The sequence below is a fragment of the Saccoglossus kowalevskii genome, chromosome 3 (genome assembly GCF_978046115.1).
Source record: "Saccoglossus kowalevskii chromosome 3, keSacKowa6.1, whole genome shotgun sequence".
Lineage (NCBI taxonomy): Eukaryota > Metazoa > Hemichordata > Enteropneusta > Harrimaniidae > Saccoglossus > Saccoglossus kowalevskii.
Genome location: NC_140643.1, coordinates 16,651,576 through 16,675,596, shown reverse-complemented (window position 1 = coordinate 16,675,596; position 24,021 = coordinate 16,651,576). Strand labels below are relative to the sequence as shown.

Sequence of the window (24,021 nt, the reverse complement as noted above, 5' to 3'; positions counted from 1 at the left end):
AACACTAAGATTCCCCGGATGAATAGTTCAGCTACCGCTGCAGTACCGGACCGTAATGAAAAGACCGATCGTCTGCATTTCGCTGTTGACATTTTTTTCTAATATTTCACTTTTCCCTGTATTTATCTGTTCCTGCTCAGACGACGACACAGGTAAAGTATAATTGTTTCACATAAAAGTATTCGCAGTATATTTTTGTGTAGCGTCTGATAATCGAAAGACGTTTTAACGCACTGTTGTCGTGTGTCTGGCTATCTAGTGGGGTCGTTCGCCGAGTCTGTTGTTTACAAAATGTAAAAAATGTGGCTTCCGGGTGCCGGGTACCGTTATAATTAAAACGTAAACAACATATCTCTATTGACGGCGACATGTTTTGTTATCTTTTGTTGGGGTGTTTTGTTGAAGATGTATATACATGTATTACACAAACAATAATTTATCGAGTATGTGGAATGTCCCATTAATATTAAAAAGTCAGGGCAAAGACATTTTGGGGCACATTTTGGGGGTGAACATGTACGCGGAGAATAATAAAAAATGTATTTATGAACCAAAACCACACACATTTGACAGAGGAAAACAGAAAAAAACAGCAACATAATCATCCTGGAAAAAAAAGTAGTTCAAAATCTTAAAGTTAAGGAAAAAATAATTGGCATATTTTTGTTCTGTTTTAGCACCATGGTTTAACCATCAACCTTCTTCTAATGGTCAGACCTTAATTATGTAATATTTGGGAAATGTGTGTGTGTTTTTTCATTCATATAACTGAAATAATATTACTAAAATTTAAAATAAAATTACATGTATATGTAATATAAGGTACACAAGAGTTCAAATTTTTTAAATTTGTTACATTGTTGTTACAGTTGGAGGTTCATTAATTATTCAACTAACCCATTTTATTTAACCTTTTGGACACAATAATTGTTCTCTTCTATTGTTTGGAGCAACATTTTCCCAATATTATGTATTTTTCTATAATTTCTTTGTTCCTTTTAATCCAATGGATGTAAGGGGTTGACCATTTGAAATCATTTGTTGAAAACAAATTTGTAAGCTAGACACTGGGTGAAAAAAAGTAGCAGGAAATAAAAATAAAAATGTTCAAATAAGCAACCATGAAAAATAAATTGGAACTGATCACCCCCCCCCCATGATTTCAAATGGTTAACCCCTAACTATCTAATTCATCTGTTGTTTTGATTTTTTGTTCTCAAATTTGATACTACTGGTACTATATGTATATTACTATGGCTGCAAGAAAGAATGAAACTGCAATATTGCAGTATAAAGACACTATTTTGCTAACATGATAGCTACATTATAGGAAGTATTGCCACAGAAAGCAATGGCTACATTGTGAGCAATATAGTTATTTTTGTAGCAAAACAGTGTATCATACTGCAATGTTCCATTGTTTCTTCTGTTCACAGTAAGAACAAAACAACAAATTAGTTGCCACACACAAAAATTGCATACTTAATTTGTAATTGATTAACATGTTACATTGATTTTTCTTTGTACTTTATAAATCATTCTCAAAAACGTTATATATTAACGATTATATTATGGCATTATCAATACTAGTGGATTTTATGACGTCATTGCAGCAAATTATTCGATAACGTATCCCATTATTTAATTGCCAATACCAACGGATTTTAATATCGAAATCAGACAATTTTGTGTGGGCATCTAAAGTGTGTTCGGACAACAGTTAGTAAGAGCTGTGGGATGACCAAACTTACTATATATATTTAAGAATATGTATATAATATTATATGGTATATATATATTATTTCTAAATTTCTCGGTAAAGTAACCAAAAAGGTATAAATTTTTTAAATTAGTTCTATAAAACAATAACAATGCAAATGCTAAAAGTGCAAGTTGCAGAAAATAACAATAAGCAGTAGTACAGAGTCACATCGACAGTAAATTTCTTATCTTGACTAATAACAATGTTTCTGGATGTGCTTGCATTGATTGTCATGTCAATATGAGAAAATAGTTATTAATATAATAGTAAATCCTTCAGTTGGACAACAAATACAATGGTATTTTGTTAACATGTTCCCACTAGGCACTGAGCTAACCATATGCATCGTTTGTTAGCCCACACTAAGGATCTGGGCCAGGTCTTAAAAACAGCAACTAATGTCAACTCACATTTGTTTGAGTTAGTAATAGACCATAGTAAATTTGTTTGTTTGTTCTATCACTATTATCAATAAAACATTGTTATTACTTGCCCTTAACTTGTGTACTCGCATTGGATTTGAACTTCGGAGACTTGAGTGGGCACCCATTTTTAAGGTTGAAATTGATAAAATTAATTTGGTTGTTTGAATATTGTTGAAAATATTGAAAAGTCCCAAAGCATAATACATTTAACCAGAATTGGGAATATTTTTGAATTATGAAGTAGTGTTCATTTAGCGAAAAATTAAGTACACTATTGTGCATTGATTGTTAATTTATGTACAATCACCATGTACGTGTATTAGAATTTGTGTGCTGCAAAACCAACATATTTAATTTAGTTGTGATAAATCATACTCTAATGTGTTGACAAACATATCAAACAACAATATTATAAAAAAAATGTATGTTATCATCTGTATTTACAGACAAATGTGTAACATCTATAACATTGGTTATTACTATGGTTGAAATAGTTTTATTGCTGAGGTCAAAGCACATAATAGCTGGACAAGCTTGTTCAGTTGTGGTCACAATGAACATGATTTACTACACAAATGCAAACTTGGTGCTTTGACATCCGGCAAGTTTTATATTGATTTAGTGGTATGGCAAGTAAGGATTTTCCACTTGACTTAATTTGTGCTGTGTATGTTATTTGCAAACTTGGGTGCTTGCCATAGTCTAGCTATGTGCATAAACATGGGAAGACTGCATTGATAAAAGCTGACTGTGCTGGATATCAATATTGGTATGGCACTTTGTTTACCAATCATGGAAGTAGGTCATGTTTTATTGCAGAATACTATGAACTCACTTTGCATATTCCTGTTGAAATGAACAATTCAATTCAGGAGTTAAAAATTATCCATGCAAGTCTTCATATACTAAAATGTTGTGGTATTTTTTTTAATAGCCTGACAGGATCAGTGTGAGTCAGTGCGCCCTCGCTGCTGAATTCACTCAGACACAAACGTTAGACTCAAGTCAACCCTGTAGGGCAGTTTATAGTAGTGCTTTAACAAAATCTCTAAATAATTAAATAATTATGTGCTTGAAATTTGTCTTGGCTTGGAAAAAATTTAATCAGACTGTATAGAAGTCGACCTTTCTTCAAGCAATGCACAGTTTTCACTCCTACAGAATTTACGTAACTTTTTATCATCAAAAATATTAATGTTCTTTTATTAGCATAGTGAAATTTAATATTTCATATATACATTTAATTTATTAACTTGTCAGGTTGAAATATACTTAAACTAGATTAATGTATATTGCATGTGTATTGAATAAAGCCCGACTACAAGGACTCTTCTGATATATAAAGTGCTACCAAAAATATGTCAAGGCAGCAGGCCAAATCATTTTATTGTGGGAGGATGTTATATCCAAGAGGAGTCATCGAAGGAGGGCTGTACATAATTATTTTGCAGAAATTCTTATACTTTTTAAGCGAGTGAGTCCTTTAAAGTATTTTGCACAAAATGTATAATTGGAAGGGGGGGGCATGCCCCTATTTTCAGATGAAATATCCTATAAAAATCCTCAAACATTTGTTATGTAATTTGGGAATGCAGTACACATGTGCGGAAGTATTTCAAAATTCCATTTTTTCATACAGTTTGCATACTGAAATTAAAGCAGATGATGGGATGTATACAGAAGTTCTACAATGATCGACTTTATGAATATTCCTGATCTAACACAAAAAGTCATAGAATGAAATAGCCAAAAAGTCAATAACCGTCGATTGAGTTCATGTCGTTGTGCGAGTCTTAAAAGTCTTAAGTACATTTCATGAGAACAAAGGCAACAAGTCTGAGAACAAAGCGATTTGACTTGAGAAAACGAATCAAGATTCAAAAACAGGACATTTACTTGTGTATATAAAGTCCCACAATGTGGTATTCTGATTGGTCGAAAAGCACTAAGTGTGTTTAAAATATATTGATGTACTTCTAGAATAAGTTTCTAGTAACTCCATCTTTACCTACATACATGTTTTCTATGAGAATGATACCTTGACTATTTCGGCAGACAGGGATCTATGATCAATGACCTCAATGCTGAGCAAAATATGTGTTTATTTCACATTGAGTAATGTCATAAAAAAAACACTTTCAAATACATGTAGAAAGGAAAATTTACCTTTTTGAAAACTAATGTATTTACCGATAATTTTCCATGAAATATGAGGAATGGGTATTTTAAAATATAATTCTGTTATTGCTTTCGTATGGAATTTATTTTCTCTCATTTTTGACAAGTGGAATGTAAAATATAGGAAAAAAGGTATATTTGCTGGTTTTTATTTTCATTAAATCAGCCCTTCAGCGAAAATAGCAAAAATAAAATCCAAGTGAAAATTAAGTATTTTACAATATTCCCCTGTTCTATAATGCTGTTAAAACCATAGGCATTTAATTACTACTTGTGTGGTTAATTTACTGAGTTGATGAACAGTATGACATTTAGCATCTTAAGTATTTGTGGTATTTTTTTGAAATTCCTAGACCACCTGGCATGACAGGCTATTTGAAAGAATGAGGAGGGAACTGGTGATAAACTATTCCGCTTGATCAACTTTACATGTACCTCCATTTGTACTTGTATGATTCATTCCTCAGTTAGCTGGTTTATCCAAGTGTGGAAAAGCAGTTCCTCATTTATCAGAAGAGTAAACAATTCTACTGCTGTGACTTGTATAAATATAGCATGTAATCTTTCATTCTCAATGACTTGGTAATTTATATGGTTGAATGATTACTCTAATAATAGCCACTAGTGCTGTCATACTGGGTGATAAATGGTATTCAAAGTACAGGATATCCTTGTTTTAGAGGATATATCAAACATATATATTTAATATAGTGTCTTTGACAACTGTTTTACAACTCCATGTAATAGACAGAGGAATAGTAAAAGCAGTGTGTTTTGATCACTGAAATATAACATGATAATGTGCTTGTATTTGTATTTGTGGTCTTCAGTGGTCTGCGCACTGACGAGCGCCCTCACACACTCAGCCAATGCATCAGATATTGCTTTTTACTTTTACTTTCTTTTTGTTAGTACTGTATTTTTTAGTAGTTTCCACTAAGGCTATATATGTGTAAGTACATATATTGACTGTGAATTTAAGAAAGGGTTCAAATAATGTTCTAGCACGGAGATGTCGCTGAAAAAGTTTGCTGGATGTCTGTAAGCTTTACTTATCAGCAGTGCATGAAAAGAAAATTGTAATTTATAATAAACCCGTCCAGAGCACCTCAGAACACCAACAAATATCAAACAATTATTATTAAACAATTATTATAGTATTTGATTTATAAAATGTGTTTTATACATACAAAACTTTGGCGAACAGACTGGCAAAGATGTGGAGTTTATTCAGGTGAATGTTTTACACAGGATTCAGTTTTTACTTTTATTATAGGTACTGTTATAACCATGTATAAGGCTTTCAAGACATGATCAGTGTCTGACATATGCATATTAATTAGTAGATCTGCATAATAAATAGTTTGTAGAATGTTCCAAGAATCACTTGTACAATTGGCACATTAATAATTGCTTTTGAAGCGTTCTGTTGTACCTTGTCTGTGAATGATTTGAGGAATTTATTTAAAAATCTCTCAGGATGTAGGTTACATTTATAGTTTATATTTACCATTGTTATTAATCTGCAATATTGTTTTTACTAACTTTCTCATTCATTTTATTGAGAATAAATCAAATAAAATTTAGCATGTTTACACTCAGTAGACATATTACAATTGTATGCTACATTTGTTGTTACTTATTTGATCATGCAGTTTCCACTTTTTATCAACTACTACTGTAAAATCTGTATTAGAAGCCACAACTTCTATTGAAATGGTACAATGCAACAGAAGGGATGCAGCTTCCATTAGAATATCTACACATATGAGAAATGATGAATTTTTGTTTCCAAATTGTTCAAAAAGAATGGGTGAGACTTCTATTAGGGATGCGGCTTCTAATACAGATTTTACGGTAGTATTCATGAACATACATTTTCACAATTTGCTCATCTTTTTAACTCTCATCAATTTTATAGCAAACAATACAGCATAAATTTATTGCTGGTAATCACATGTGTAGTATAAATATACGTTATTCATATCAAGCTTTTGTTTATTCTTTCTCTTAGATAAGTTACCAGACACAGGAGAAGGTGGAATGTCCTACATGAAAAAGGAAAAGTTAAAGCTAGAACTTAGCTCTATGCAGTATTATGTAACCCAAGAGCATGGAACAGAAAGGTGAGTCATTTTCTTTTGTCTTGAAGTTTGCTAACTTTACTTTTTGCTTTGTACTATACTGTTGGAAAGTATAATTACAGTTACAATGCTAGACTAACTTATTTGCTTGATTATTATAGCATGTTCTTGCATAAATGACAGAGGTGTATATATGGTCGAAATAAGTCGTATTTTAGTGATTCAGCATATAATAAGTGTGTGATTTTATTGAAGATGTGCTTCCTGTATGCACTTTTAAGACCATATATGGTATTGGGAATTCTGAATCTTGGAAAAATCTTTTAGCCTGTTGCGAAAAGTAGTTCGAAATGGGAGGCTCATAGATTTGAGTTCTGTACATGTAATTTGGTACAAATATGCAACGAACATGTAAATCTAATAACATGGTCAGTCTGAATCTAGCTATCTGATTGGCTGAAGCAAGGTCTTACAATGTATATCTGGAACTAGAAGACCTGTGATGTGATCCTGCTCGCCTGTGTTATGCTTATGCTCTGTTATTATTTTCCACCAAATATGCCAATTTTCTCCCGAGAGCTCTTATATCAACTACCAAATACCCTCTCTTGCTGATTATAACCTCTAAATGTATTGACAACATGTTTATATTTGAGATAGGGATCCAAACTACCGTAGTAGGACATTTGCGTGCATAGATCATTTTGTGTTGCAGTCTGATTTAAAATGTTGAACTGGTGGCCATATTGTTTTGAAAAATCATTTGTCACAGTAAAACAGAAGCTGTTGGCATGTTTTAGATGCAGTTTTCTCAACTGTTGCATTGATTGCTGTTTTTGCTTTTTTATGAGCAAGAATTAACATCACTAGACTTTTGTACAGGTCCTTGAAATAATGCTCATTAAATATCTAAACTATCTATCTATATTTTACTTTCAAATGTGGCTCATTCACTGGTACATAAAACAAATAGAAAAAGATGGGAAATCTGTATTTCCTATTGACACAACACAAAGCAAAATCTTTTTTGTTGCTTTAGGGTGAATAATATTTTTAGTTATTAGAATTGATTCAACCAGTACCAGCAACAAGTTGGGTGGGTTTTATGGTCAGTTGCATACATGTACTTATTATAGTAGTATATATAACAATAATTGTGAAAAGATTATTTATAAAAGATCTATATTCATCATTTAGTTTAATAACCTCTGAATAATATTTATCTCTGATGGCATCTGAAAACTAAATTTAGTATTCTGCTATTAAATATGCATTGTAAATTTGCAACCAATAAAGCTTTTCATTTATTCAAATTTATATTGATGTTTTATGCTTATACTGGTTTAATATTAATATTGTTGGTGATCTTTTGAGCTTTTTAGTTCAAGCAATTTATAAAATATTTGTAATGTACCTGCTTGCTCCAGATATTATATTTACATGTACATGTTCCAACATGACAGCTAGTACATTGATGTTGCATAAACTCAAACAAATCAATTTTAACAAACTGTAGAAAAGACATAATTTATGTAATTGGATCCTAACCATAATCAACTGTCTTAATCACCAGTCTGGTATAGACATACATGGATGTTAACAAGAAGTTCACAGATTTCACACACATTGGTGTCATTGCTCCTTTAGCCAAAAGTCTGCTTGTCTTTGATAGACTTCATTTTCACTGTGTTTTGTGGTCTCATTCTCCTCTTCTTTAATACCATAGAGCAGCAGGTTATTTCTTCATGATCCATTTATATTACCATTGTTTCCAAATATTTTCTCAACAATTTGTTTTTACATTCAAGTCAATTGTTGATGTTATAACAATTCATTGCTTTTGTGTTTAACTGAATGTTACCAGTACTTGATAACATTGTTTGTCCTGTGATTCAAAATAGGAATGTGTAAAATGAATGCAAAGCTAATACCGGGGGTAATTAATATTTCGTCATGCTGATACAGGTTTTGCGTGTTGTGTCAGCGATAGAAGAAATATGTTGGATATTTAAAAACACAGTTGAAAGTGAGACATCACTATATTAACAAGACATGACATACATGTAGTCTCCATACATTTTCATTTTACCATTAGTTTTGTAATGATAGAATTTTTTATTTCGAACGTACCAATGAAAACTTGAGTAAAGTCCAAAAATAACAATAACAAAACAAAACATTCAGAACAACAAAAACTTACAGTATTAAAACATATAAAGAATATAGAAAATAAATTTTGCAAAAATGTGTTCATAATGTATTTACTCAAAGCACAGTCCCTGTGGAGGGACTGTGCTCAAAGTGAATGAAATTGGCATGTACCTACCATGGCTCTGACCATGACTTCTAGCCCAGGTATTTACTTTGAACAAAATCTACCCATGCCTACCTGATAGCTGCTGGTTCCAGATTGGTATGGCATATTGAATCCCTTTGGATCAGACCATTTACCCCCCCCCCCCCCCCCCCCGATGATGCATGTAGTTCTACATATTATATATCAAGTTTGACATAATTCCATTCATTTATGGATGAGATCCGGTTCCAGTATGATTGTTGGTGCATTTCCACCACTGAAATAGTTGCTGCTCAACCATCTTGAATCAAATTATTAACCAATGAATGCATCATGCTTACTTTTTATGTCTCGTATAAGGTTTGAACAGGAGTAGTCTGGGTATGTCTAAAATGTTGTTGCAAACATACTCTTAGAGGAACTATAAATTCATGTTCCGATAACAGATAAGCAAGCTAAATCTGATGTAATGCTCCTCCCCTCCCATTCTCTGAAAACCGTGGAAAGTAGAATGAAGTTAATTAATTCTACAGCAACATTTCAAATTTCATATACTTGAGTTCTTACAATTAGTTTTTCATAGAAAAAATAAGTGGTAAAAATAATAAATTTTAAAGATTAATGTTTATAATATAAGGTTATTATGAGGATACCTCAAAGTATGCACGAAGACAGTACAGCAGAGTGCATACTTTGAGGTATCCTCGTAATAACCTTATATCTCTTCTGTCATATCTCTTCTGTCCAAGGATACATCACGAGAATGCCGAAATCCAAAAATTTTAGAACAGAATCAGCGAACTTCTTTGTGTGAACCCTGATGGCAGCCATGATTGTTTTTATAATTAGAGAACGCTTACGTGCGTAATCATTCCATATTTGGAATTTGCATTTCCTTATATGGTAGGATGAAAATACCCAGTAAAATATCGCAAAATTACGACACGCTGTAATTTACATGTATGGCGTTACGGTAACAGATGTATAATAATGTGAAATATTGTATGGCATATTGTACATAATTCGTCAGAAAGTTTCAAAAGTGCATATGTTGATCGTTACAAATGGATTGTTGATCATGAGCCATTATGTTTATTCATGGCTCACAACATGAAAACAAATATTCAGGTTTTTTTCCCTTCCTATTCAAACCTTCCACTTAGTATATGTTGTTTGATCAGCCTGAAGGAACAATCATTATACTAATGGTGGTTTGTTCTGACAAACTGTTTCTTTTCATCAGTCAGGGGTTCACTTCATTAAGAGGCGGCAGCAATAGGAGTCCTAATACCTCTCCACTTGCTATGACTGCCTACATTATGGTTTTATACTATCAATATCCGACCACCTACATTTGTACTAAACATTAATGACAACTATATCTACATATGTATGCGATGCATATAATGTTGTTGAGTCTGATAGATAAAAATTATCGGAAATATTGCTGTAGGCAACATTTGTTGAAAATCTGTACTTGAGTGTATATGTCTAGCAGTTTATATTTATATTCCAAATTCTGATTGATTGTACCCCCAGTACTCATTGTTTGTGTTTCATTTAGGAATGAACTATTTCCTAATTTGAGGTTGAGTTGAATAGACTGACTACCACAACACACACCCCATGCCCCAAGTTTTTATTCAGGATTCATAATTTAATCATTTGGCATAAAATATAAATGATTTATTTTAGTTTCAGCACATGTGTCAGTTCAAAAATGGCTGCTCACAACTTTTTTTTTCTGGTTTCTGCCAAAATACTGTAAAATGAAAGAAAATTTGTTTTTTCACTCCTTAAACAATAGCAATCAATTACTACAAGTTCATTAGGTAATAAAAATGAAACATGAACCACAGGCATGTGGCAAAAAGTGCCAAACAGAGCCCCTTCAGGAAATTGGCCAGTTGATCACATGACTGGAAATAATGTCATAGTTAATAAATGACCATGAACTTCAGTAACAAAAATTAGAATGAAATTTGATGAACTGTCATTTAGAATCAAAATCCATGACGCAAAACTCACAAAGTTAAGAACTGAAATGAAATGAAAATCCTTTGTTACTATGAATGTGTGCACTTGTTCTTTGAATAAGAACGCACACAAATGGAGACTTGCGGATGAGCTCAGTAAAGAAGCATATAGATCACAACAATGTGTAATTTTGAATTTTTGATTGCACCTAAATTATTCTGAACTCTATATACCGGTATATATATATTCTTTTGTTTAGGAAGGTAGTCCATTATTCCAGGTGAGAGTGCTCGATACTAAACAATGAGTTTGTAGAGCAGATTTACATATGTGGACAGAGAAATTAAGACACGACTACATGAGTAAAGTTCACTCTACAGTACTGTTTCGTAAGGTACATGGAGTACCTCACTCATCAGGAGTTAAGACTTTATTAAATAAACTATCGAAACAGACTACGTTATAAGCGCTACAGATTTGCATAACAATGGAATGTGTTTACGATATTAAAACTAGTTGTTGTATAGTAACGATTTGGCTCTGTGTCTACAGGAAGAAAAAAGCTCATTTCTTTTATTTAAACTACAGTAATGTGGTTGGAAAATTATAATATATTTCTCTCTAATACATAAGTTGCAACGTTTGCTTGAAGTATTGTATGGTGCAGCACGCGATAACACTCCATTTGATGTCGTAATCAATGTTATTGTCTTTTATTGACCAAGCGTATTTACTGAGCTCTGTTGCGTTTCTCAATGATTGGTTGCGTAGCGATGCAGTGTGGTTTCTGTACCAGGTTTTAAATTCATTTCCTGTTAGTCCCACATATGTTTCACACTTTTGTTTATATATATTCTTTCGGGAAAACAAGAGTACTCATGTTTTTTTTTAATATTCGTCTTGGACGTAACTTGGATTTCACAGCATTATTTGTTGGAAGTTATCATACTTTTTCTACAAAGCTCCATTGGAACAACACTTTCATGTGTGTGAAATAGATGATTTTCCGTACAATTGCGAGATCTCGCGAGATGCATGAAAGACGCGCGTCGAACGTCTGCCGCAAAAATCGAACGATTTGATTTTGAACTAGAATTTCTTTATTTCGTAGCTTACATTGGCCGGCCGATCTTCGACAGAGGAATATTGCTTCCGAATACCCTTACTTAATCGAAATTGCCTATCATCAAATGTAGACAGCACACTATTAAGCATGGAAATGTCCCCAAAATACTTTCGCGTTTGTCGAATCCCACGCGATGTTTGACGCGACTACAACGCTATGACCTTTGTTTGTCCTGTTTTTACGTTCGATTTCACACATAGCGCGTGATTCTCGCAGTGAACGGAAAATGGTCTATTTTATGGAATGCTGAAGACGATTTGTATCCTGTCCTAAGACATTAGACATTGTCTTTGATCCTATTAAGTTCATGCTTAAAGGGGAACCGCTCAATCCCATGGATTGCACCAAATGGATTGCAGCATGGGACACTATTGTTTATGTTGTTTACAATGTTAATCTATCTTTTGTTATCCATTGTTATTTTAATCCAGAAAGTAAATTTGTTGTGAAATTAATCTTAACTGGAAGGTGCCCCTTTAATAGGAAAACTACTGTGTTATTTGTTTACAGTATTTATTTGATTTTGTGGCAGTGGGCAATGTTTCAGACAAATATGGTATAATGCAACAATTTAATTAACATAGAAATAATTAACAAGCTTGTAAATAACAGTTGGTCTAATAATATTTGAAGTTACAGTGCCCTCTGTCAGTAAAGTATGGAAAACTTTTGTTTGTGTGTGGATGTTTGTTAAAAATACTGTAGAATACGTTATTCCCACTTGGAATTTATTTTCGCTATTTTCAGTAAAATAAAATCCAGCGAATATACTTTTTTTTCTATGTCTCACATTCAACTCATCAAAAATCAGTCAAAATAAATTCCATACAAAACAAAACACCCAAAAAGCTTTTTCAGCAAAAATTAATTCCAGCTAAAATAAAGAATTCCGGATATCCAGGATTCAATTCTTGGAAGTATCGGGCCTTCTCCAAATTTATTACTTGAAATTTTGGTACACATTATATGTAGCAATAATAAACCTTGTTTTGGGGAAATTATGTTAATATTATGTAGTAACCACCATACACATTGGCGTTTTCCATCATTCTACACAGAGATTCATGGAGTATGATGCGTATGATGAGGAAATAAATCCCCCAAAATAAAAAAATATTATATGTAATACTGGCATTGGCATTATGTTCACCCGTGTACGAGCCGACAAGTATGTTCAAACTAGTGGGATTAAGTGCTCTATTCGGTGCACATGGCAAAAGTGAATCTGTATCAAACAACTTTAACTTACAATGTACCTCAAAAATACTAAAATGATTTTTGTTGTCGTTTTATTTCTTCAGAGCCTTCAGTGGTGAATTCCTAAAAGTCAACAGTGATGGGACATTTACTTGTGTTGTCTGTGGAAATGAAATTTTCAGGTAATTAATATGCTTAACAATTAACAATTCCCTTTACTACTGGTAACACCTTAGCGAAACGATCACTCTGCGTAATCACCGATCATGGTTACAGTGATGAGTGTAAATTTCATCGATAAACCCTGTACGATGTTTACAATTGTGTGACAGTGTTTAAACTCCACGGTTATTGGTACCGGACTAACTGCAACTGACAAAGTAATTTCATACTGAACGTCAGTGCAAACCAAAACCCAATCATAGAAATACAGGTGAATCAGCTTGGTAGGGAATAGTATTCTAGCAAACCTGTCAGTGCAGTACTTAGTTCTCTTCTAATGAACGACAACTAAACACAAACGCATATACACTAGTTCAAAATCATGGTAAAATGGGCCTATAATTGCCATAATGTGTCACAGATTAGACCAACACAGCCAAACTACAGCCCCTGTAATTCTTGAAAATGTCAAAAAGAAACCATTGGACCATTGAAAATGTTAAGGACCTCTTACTAATTATATAACATAATTTATAGATCCCCTTGGGGTCCTCACACACCCATTGGTATTATAGTTTCTACTGGTGACACCCTGGGTTGACAAGCCTAGTAGTTATATTCCCAGAGAAGTGGTGCAGTGAACCGCCAATAATTAATGTTTTCTAGGTATAGTGTAAACAAATTTAGTACTTTTACAACCAAAATGGAAAATATGAAGCACTCTGAAAAATCGTAGAAACCAAAATGTATGCATGACCAAATTAAGGTAAATGTGTAAACTCTTAATGTTTTTTTAAAACCAAAGCTGTAAGTTTACACCAAACCTCATACTGAACATGCCTGGCCCCGTGCCTGGCTGACGTATGGTGATAGTTTTCAAAATAAAAATGCAAACATTGCTGCACTATTGTAAACATCATGCAGTGATTATCGGGGCAACAATCATAATATCATTCCTTTACACTCACTGTAACCACCATTGGTGACTATGCTAAGTACTGTAAAATCTGTATTAGAAACTGCGGTTTCTATTAAAATGCTACAAGTGCAACAGAGGGGATGCGGCTTCTATTAGAGCATCTAACGCATATGAGAGGTGATGAATTTTTGGTTCTCAATTTTTCAAAAAGAATGAGTGTGACTTCTTCGCTATTCTCAGGTGTTACTGGTAGTAAATTAACTTTACTATACAGTTTTTTACTGATTAGCAGTAACATCAAAAACAAAAGATGCATTCCTTTTTAGCATTATTGCAAAGCTACTACTGATAAATCAAGTCCTGCATGCATGATGCACAGTAACCAATTTGATTTGAACATGCACTATCATCTTCTTGAATTTCCTACTAAGTGCCTCCACATAAACAGATATGAATCCATGCATGTGGACAATGCATTATCCTAGTACCCAAGATAGAAATACTAACATACAACAGCAGTTTATTCAAATGATGTCACTAAGCATTATGTTATGTGTTAAATTATTCATGAAGATGTTAGACCTCGATTTGACAAATGAGTAAACAAAAACTAAAATAGCGACAGATGTCATTATAACTGTTGTGCTATTTCACAAGGGCTTTGTCCAGGCTTAAACTTACTTGGGATTCACAAGGAATTACAGAAAACAAAGTAATGCAAGTTGGGATTGAATTTGTGTTCATTTGTGCATATTGTCCCCATAAGGTATGCTTCACATGCTCTACCATGTTGATTGCATCAGTTCCATTTTTAGTAAAATGAGTGTTATCAAATGGAATTCACATGTTGTTGATTTATCACACCTGTAAGCACAAATCTACCAGATTGGGATACATGTATATCCAAGAGTCTCTCTTTTACCACTATATCTGTAAACGTCCCTCTATACTAAATTATTATGGGTTAGTAACTACATGTAGTGTGCCTGCTGGTACAATATGACACATCATTGATGCACAGGTATTTTTTGTGATGCAATTACCTATGCAACAGTAAATCATGGAATTTGTAATTTGGTAAAACAGAGTAAGTGTAAAAATAATGGTGCTTCAATAGTTTAGTTTGTGCTTTCAGAAGCTCCCGGCAGCATTCAAGCTTTATTTTTTTAATAACACTTTTTTTCCATCAGTCACCAAGTTTTTTCATTTACATTGCTACAAACTTAGTTAGAAGGCACACTGTTAATCACCAATTGAATGCCAAAATCATCTTCATCAATATACCTTCATTTTTTTCATAATTTTGATCAAGACCTGGACGAATTATTTATTTGCTTTGAAAAAAATTATTATTAAAAAAATTAATAAAAATTTGCAAATTGTTGCATACAATTTATGGCATTCAATAATACCTTTCCTTCATTTTTCGTGGTCAAATGTGCAAAGTTTGTGATTTCTTTTTTGTTTATTTATTTATGCAGAACATCAGAAAAATTTGAATCTAATTCGGGTAAGTAACTGCAGTCTAGTGAAATTATATGTTGCCCAATTTAAAATGTTGCAATGTTCCCACCCAGTGCAAGTGTCAATTTCATGCCTTTCTACTTAACTACTTATTTACAATCATTGTTAGATTATGTAATTTAAATAATAAAATATCTTTCGTGGATTATTGATGTTTTGCAAGTTTATGATAATAATAATTCTTTCTGAACTGCTTTGAATGTTTTATTTTTGCTATGCCTTGTTAAGCTCATGCATTTTGAAAAAAAAATCCCCAAAATTTAACAAAAAGAAATTCTCACTGCCCTTAAATTGTTTTTTCCAAAATTAAATATAATATCTAAAATTAAAAAAATAAAATGTACCATATTTCTACATAAATGACAGTGTTGTGATTATGATCATATTTTAATGATGTATCATACAATACATTTTTGGTTTATGTGCAATTCTATTGGAGATGTTCTTCAAGCCAATATGGTATATGTATTTCTAGGCTGGCCTGCTTTCTGGGATGAAGCCAGAGAGGGCTCTGTCACTTTGAGACCGGATACATCATATCAAATGGTGCGCACTGAGGTCATTTGCTCAAAGGTGAGTTTATACAATGAACAATGTACAGTTAGTAAACACTATTCATCCAGGTTCCAAATGCAAATATTTATAGCAGCATCAAAGGACTTTTCCAGCCACAGGTCTTACATCGGGTACACAGCTGGTTATCTTGTTGATAATAGCGCCCTCTTGAGGTACGAAATAAAATCACACAGCTGCATTGTATAAGTGATATGATAATGCAATTTTATGTTAATTAAAAGCTGTATATGTAGTTCAGAATCCAGTTAGATAAAAGCATAAAAAGCAGCTGTGTTCCTTGTGTTAGCAATATTTTTTAATATACTGTATTAACCTAGCAAGAGCTTTAATATTATGGTGTATGCAAAGACATACTTGGTCATCTAGTGTTGCTAGCCTACTAAGTCCATCAGTAAATAAATGACTTCCTGAAAGGCTAGCTTAATAACCTAAGGTGAGTCAATTTTGATAGTCAATGTTGATAGAGTGAACAATAGGGTACTTGCAAGGGAACCAGAAATATCTACTCTGTACACATAAACTAAATGTTTCTTTACATTAATGTCTGGTAAATCTAACCCATGTTCTAAACTTACTAGCAGATAAATCTGCGCAAGTGCAACATCAAAATGAACTGTTCAGCCTAGTTATTGTGTATATCGAGTTGCTAGAAAAGCAGTTTAGGAAGATGAAAGCCAGTAGTGATACCCTCAACTTCTTCACCTGAACATGTAGAATTGTGTTGAGACTTTTTTAGCATGGTCAGACTGTTGTTGTTGTTGGAATTCTAAATACTGTATTAGAAATGTATACACTTATCTGAGATCTGTTAAATCATTCAGCAGATTCGTTTTAGAAGCACATCTCCAATAAAAGTTAATTTTACCAAAAAATGCATTTGTTGCATACTAATTTCAAATGTTAATACTTTTGACCATAAAAACACCTCTATAATTTACATAGGCACATGCACTAATAATAATAAAAAAAATGGTATCATAAGTGGATCTGTGAGTTTGTTCTCAAAATCCCCCCCCCCCCCAAAAAAGAACATCTTTTGTCTCACATTGGAGATGAGCTTTGAATAGAGCAAATATGGTAGGAATAACTGGACAGTTAGTAGTTATTTTAGGTAGTTACAAATGTCAATATTGATATAACCTATGTTACTTTTATCTGATAATCCCTCTCCATGCTCTATAGCATCATTGTGTTTCATAGTGTAGTTACTGCATTGGCCTGATTTTTTTTAATATACTTTCATGTGTTGCATTGAAATAATTGAGTTAGTCAGTGTCAAGTTTTCCGGTGTCAGTTACTGGTAGTTATGAGGTAGATAACGCATTAAAAAAAATCTATACACTTTGGTATTTAACCTCAGTGTTATTGTTTGTCTCAAAATAAACCCACTTTTCTGTGTGTTTTTTTCAAAAAAGTTATTTTCATTTGGTCCAAAATCATTTAAAACGTTGCTCCAAAATTTCAGCGTGAAAAACTCTGCCATTTAAAAGGTTAAACCCTGGAGCATTCATAACGATTGCAGCAACTACATTAGAGATAGATTTTTGATTTGAATGAATGAATGAATGAATGCTTATGAATGAATAGTAACTCAGTGGCAAAATGAAATGAGGTGTAAATGAAACATTTTAAGGGCATGGACAAGATTGAGATTAATGTTCAAAAAATCCTAGCAAACAGCATTTCCTCTGAAAATTGATTTTCTATTCAGCTACATGTAGCCGGCAGTTGGAGCTCAATGATTGCTGATACATTATATCTATTAAACTTAATGGTCAACTATTGGACAGAGCAATGCATCTTTGTAACAATATTTTTAAATCCCTCTTTTTAGCTCCGCTGTCGACTTTGTCGAGCGGAGCTTATCATATGAGTGATTGTCCGCCGTCGTCGTCCGTGTCAATGTTTTACTTGTTCGACTTCTTCTTGAAAACTACAAGCCTGAATGCTTTGATACTTGGTGTATATGTACCTTGGGTAGACCTGTCTCAGATTTGTTCATTTCATGATGATATCTTCAATTCTCTAATTTTGGTGAATATTTTTGTCATTTTTGGTAAAAAGTGATATTTTCGACTTCTTGTTGAAAACCGCAAGTTCAATTGCTTTGATATTACATATATAGGTACTACATGTGGACCTCTCTCAGATTTGTTCATTTCATAATGATATCTTCAATTCTCTAATTTTGGTGAATATTTTTGTAATTTTTGGTAAAAAGTGATATTTTCAACTTCTTGTTGAAAACCGCAAGTCCAATTGCTTTGATATTACATATATAGGTACTACATGTGGACCTCTCTCAGATTTGTTCATTTTGTAATGATATCTTTAATTTTCTAATTTTGGTGAATATTTTTGTAATTTTTGGTAAAAAGTGATATTTTCGACTTCTTGTTAAAAACCTCAAGTCCAATTGCTTTGATATTACATATATAGGTACTACATGTGGACCTCTCTCAGATTTGTTCATTTCATAATGATATCTTCAATTCTCTAATTTTGGTGAATATTTTTGTAATTTTTGGTAAAAAGTGATATTTTCAACTTCTTGTTGAAAACCTCAAGTCCAATTGCTTTGATATTACATTTATAGGTACTACATGTGGACCTCTCTCAGATTTGTTCATTTTGTAATGATATCTTTAATTTTCTAATTTTGGTGAATATTTTTGTCATTTTTGGTAAAAAGTGATATTTTCGACCTCTTGTTAAAACCTTAAGTCTTCTGTTCTTTAATTGCCATGTGCATTGCTAACAGCGGAGCTATCTCAGCCGAGAGGCTGCTTGTTACATTTTATTCCTTTATTGAATATTATTTCCTTGTTATTTTACAGTGTGGTGCTCATCTTGGTCATCTTTTTGATGATGGGCCTAAACCAACTGGCAAAAGATACTGCATTAACTCTGCAGCAATGAATTTTAAATCAAAGAAGAAAGAAGACTTGAAATCAGAACTATGAATACACATTTAAAAAAAAAGGTCTCTCAAAAGCATATCAGAATTATATTTTATATCACTGAAGTTAAAACTATCTTCTTAAAAAAAGTGTATTTTTCCTGCTCTTGAAAAACTGCCAATATTTTAAGTATTAATTTTTTTTCAGACAAAAATCTTTTTTGTGCTCACATGTGGTTGCTTCTTTACAAGAAGGCAAACTTAATAGTATATTCACAATTTGTAAACTAACTGAAATAGTGTTGAGCAATAATATAACTGTTGGATCAGATAATTTTCAGAAATAAGGTCCGCCAAATGCTATTTCATGACGAGATTCATCCTGAAAATTAATCGTTTGGTAGTGGACTATTAGTGAATTATGATGAAGGCAATCTTGTATGGCATACAATGCCCTACTGACACCATGACAATTTATAGGCATGATCTCTCAGTGCCAAATAGCTGACTTGTTCCTTTGCAATGTAAATTTGTATTAATAAATACTGGTCACCCAGCTTGCACCCTAAGCCACAACTATGCAGCTAAAGCATACCTGAAATTCCTCAATGCACAAGATTCAGTGAGAACAACCCTGACACTCAAGGACATGTATTCTCCACTTCTCCACTTCTTCTAATACATTGTTTTAAAATTGACAAATGGAAGTGTGAAATATTTTAGACTGAATGAAAGTCTCTCGGGTAATTGTTGGGCAAAGTTTTACTGGCAATCAGGATGGTTTTCATTCATTAGGCTATATAAAGGATTAGCTATATATAAACCACCCACTCACTTCAAAGTACACTTCAGTTTTATTAGTTTAGTACAGGAAAGAAGCCAATACCCGAGTGACCGGTAAAATTACATTGACTTCCTGTAATTGATTTGATTAGACTGAAAACTAAACCACATTTGAAGAAGCGCCCCACCCCCTCCCTGCTTTTCCACAACCAAGAGAATTTTTAAATTTTTTTTATTGGTTTTCATTTTTTTTCAAATCATTAATTGGTGGGAAAATTTACTTTTGGGGAGGAAGTTACGTGTTAGAAATGTGGTTTATTGTGTAGCTAATTTTTTCCTGATTCATGGTCCTATCTTGTACCACATCACACTGTCAAGCAGATGGTTTGATTTTAAACTAAAATCAACAAATACTGTGGAATATTTTAATTTTTGCTATTTAACCTACTTTATATTTTCACAAATACAAGGTGTAGCTTAAGTACTGTAAAATCTGTATTAGAAACAGAGGGGATGCAGTTTCTATTAGAACATCTACAAACATGAGAAATTGTGATGTTTTTCGTTCTCAATTGTCCAAAAAAAATGAGTGTGACTTCTATTAGGGATGTGTCTTCTAATATAGATTTTACGTTACCGGTAATACATTTGTCTGACAAAATTTAAAATTCTTGATACAAGACTGTTTTTTGTCTAAGTTAGACATTGAGCAAGTCATATTTGCCGAAATGAAATTTTTAGCTAGATATAGTTTTTTAATATGTACTATAGATGTACAGTTATATTTTTTTTTCTCTTCCAGACATCTACTACTAGGTCAAAATGCTTGATTTAATGTATTTGTCTATAACACGAATTCCACACATTTCATCTGATATCCCATTCATCAATTTTGCATAACTTTAGCAACTGTTGCTGTCAGTTAACAGACAAAAGTTTGTTTTAATTTTTATCAGCAGGACTATTTCTGTCCTATGTGCATAATGATGAACTCTTCACCTGTGCATTTATAATAAACCGGCTGTGTTGGCTGAGAGGCTCATGCTAGATGTACAAGTATTATGAGAAAGAGTTACCTACGTGATGATAAAAATCGTTCAAATCATTTCTGAGAAGGTTGCATGTAGGCTTATATTGCTAAGAATTTATTGCTGGTATGATATACTCAAAAGTAGAAAATGAGGTAATTTTTTGTTTTATTTTTGAATGTGTGATGTCATCAGTATGAAAATCTGGAAATAACTTGTCATGCTTTGAGTGACATTATATTGAAAAGAAGAAGATAAAAACAAGTATTTTGTAGTGAAAAAAATGTTGTTGTGCGAGTTCCCAAGCATTTTATTGTCTCTTGTGGGAAGGACATAGATCAGTATCAAAGTTATGCATGATGAGGTCCTAAGGTAAACAGTACATTTGTAGTATAATTGTATCATTTGGCTGTATTTACATATATTTTTTTCCTCCTATTTTTGCAATACTAAGATTTGATAGATTGGAGCCCTCAACAGGTGTGTAGTACCCCTGTAGATAATGGGACCCAGTTTTATTGAAAAAATATATTTGTGTTTTTAAACATTTTATTGATTTCTGGTGCTTTGTGTATTTAAAAAAGAACAAAAACATCTAAAGTGCCAAAAACAACTGGAGTGCATGTTTGAATATTTTGTAAACAAACTCTGCATTTGATATGCATTGTATGCGTCACATGGAAGGAACTGTGAAATACTTTATTTTAGCTGGAATTAATTTTCGCTGGTGTTGGTGTTTTGGATGGATTTTATTTTCACCGATTTTTGATAAGTTGAATGTATAACATAGGAAAATAGATATATTCACTAGATTTTATTTTCACTGAATCATGCCTTCAGCGAAAACACTGAAAATTAATTACAAGCGAAAAGTAAGTATTTAACAGTATATCAAACATGTCGCTATAATTGCAGCACTTTATAAATAAATAATATTTTATAACACGATTTATATATGACATTTCTTAAAGCAAAACAAAATTAGTATAACAGTACATGCATTTTGTGACATGGCAAAACTAGAGTACAAACCAGTATTTCAAAATATATGCATAATGTTTGTGCATTGTGCATTTTCTTTCCAAAAAGGATACTCACTGAAGTAGATACATGTAGTGTTTACATATTTGTTCTAATGTAGCAAATATGGTACATGCAAACTATAACTCATTAAAAACTAAAATTAAAATAAGGACTGCATAGCTTGGCAAATAAACTAGATATTTTCATAGTATTTTATGCTATCTGTGACATGTGGTTGTATTCATGCAAAAAAATGTATTTCATTAATCTGAATAATGTCTGAATTCTTAGTTTGTATGACTTGAGCAGTCATTTAACTTTACTTACAATTTACATACCATAGAATCTTTTTGTGAAATTCTATTTGCTATATACCACTCCAACAGAACCCCTATAATACACTAATTTATTACCATTTGATGCAAATGTCTCTCACAGTACTATGTGATGTCATAAACATGTTCATTTGCCAGGTTAAAGTGGGAGAGTTGTCACCTGCGCATGCACGGGAATTGAGTCCCAAGCGACGATAAGACATGCTAAAACACAAAGGCCCATGGGCAGACGCTTGTTTGTAGACAATGACACGGTATGGCCATCTGACGCATGCGTAGGTGACGACTCTCTCGTTTTAAATACAGTGTGTAGATATTTCCTTCATAATCTCAAGTATTTGCATTGATGGAATTTTAATTCAACTAATGAAATCTACATCTATGATATTATGAATATGAAGCAATACTAAAACCATCTAAGCTAGACATTAGTGAAGCGCAGTATATAGCGAATAGAATGTCGAATACATTCTATGAAAAACTGAAACTATATTCTGGATAGTGCTTCCAAAGCATTTGAATTATAATGTACCGGTATACATTTTTATCACATTGTACTTTTTACTATTTTTTATGCAAATCTTTGACTTTGTGTTATTTAAATCATCATTTTCTAAGAGCCTAGTCATCTAGACTAATAAGCTCTGAAGTGCAATCTTCGAGTCAACTCTGCTTCTTTTATATTTATTAGGTACAAAAGAAATTGTAGCTGTACTTATTGTAATTAAAATCTTGTAGGTATTAGTACTTAATATTGCATACAGCAGGGTGATCTTTTTATATACTATAAATATGTGATATACTGACTTTATATAAAAATAGTGGTGCTGTTGAATTAGTAATGGAGCCCTCTGTCTACCTTGTGTATTTATTGTATACATGTTTTTTAATGAGAACCAGTGTGCGAATCAGAATGTTGACAAAAGTCTGGTGCTTTGTCTGCTTTATAAAAGCCAATCCAATTCAACTTGTAATTAATCTGTATATTCTAATGTAATATATTATATAGTGGAGTGTGCCCCACAATAGTATAAACAGTCTAGTGTGTGTTATTGTGTCTTTATTTGTGATCATTGTATAACGTGAACAAGCTGGTCAGTGCTCATACAAAGAGAAAGTTTGCTGCTTGTCATACATTTTTCTCAACTTTCACTGTTGCTATTTTTTTTATTAAAGATGCAATATGGATGAAAATGTATATTTTTATACTCCAAACTGTAGATCAAATCGAATTAGGATTTACTATAAACTAAAAATAGGAGGACACAGTATTCATTAAACAAAAATTCAAACCACTATTACGCATGTACATGATTGTTATTGTACGTAGCAAAACAACCAGTGCACAATGTTTATTAGAAAACTATATTTTACTGTCAAGCGAATATTCGGATATGTGCTACAAGAACAGCGTTTTCGTTCATGATAAATCAGTCCAATACTGTATATACAGTATCAAACAACAATACTAAAAATTACATGTTCATCTTTAAAAAGAAATAGGCTTCAGAAAATAAGAAAACGTTGGAACTATACCAAAAAAGACAAATTCTTGACACCATATTTGTTATGCACTGCATAAAATTTGAAAATAAAAATAAAAAAATTAGAGTACTTCTAACAATCTTGATTTCAAACTAAAAGTTCAAAACAAGATTTCTCAATAAAGGTCTCTGTTATGAATCATAACACTGTGGGAGAGGGTGGTCAAACTATTATTTTTTTGG

General features: G+C 32.5%; 1 protein-coding gene across 1 annotated transcript; it reads left to right on the top strand.

Moving 5' to 3' along the window:
• Positions 1 to 3: 3 nt before the first annotated feature.
• Positions 4 to 23,329, top strand: LOC102806811 (uncharacterized). Its single transcript, XM_078005370.2, has 6 exons — positions 4 to 152; positions 6,380 to 6,491; positions 13,150 to 13,227; positions 15,608 to 15,636; positions 16,126 to 16,223; positions 19,064 to 23,329. Exons 1-6 carry the CDS (start codon positions 56 to 58, stop codon positions 19,187 to 19,189), a joined length of 540 nt encoding a protein of 179 aa, XP_077861496.1. The 5' UTR covers positions 4 to 55; the 3' UTR covers positions 19,190 to 23,329.
• The last annotated feature ends 692 nt before the right edge of the window (positions 23,330 to 24,021 follow it).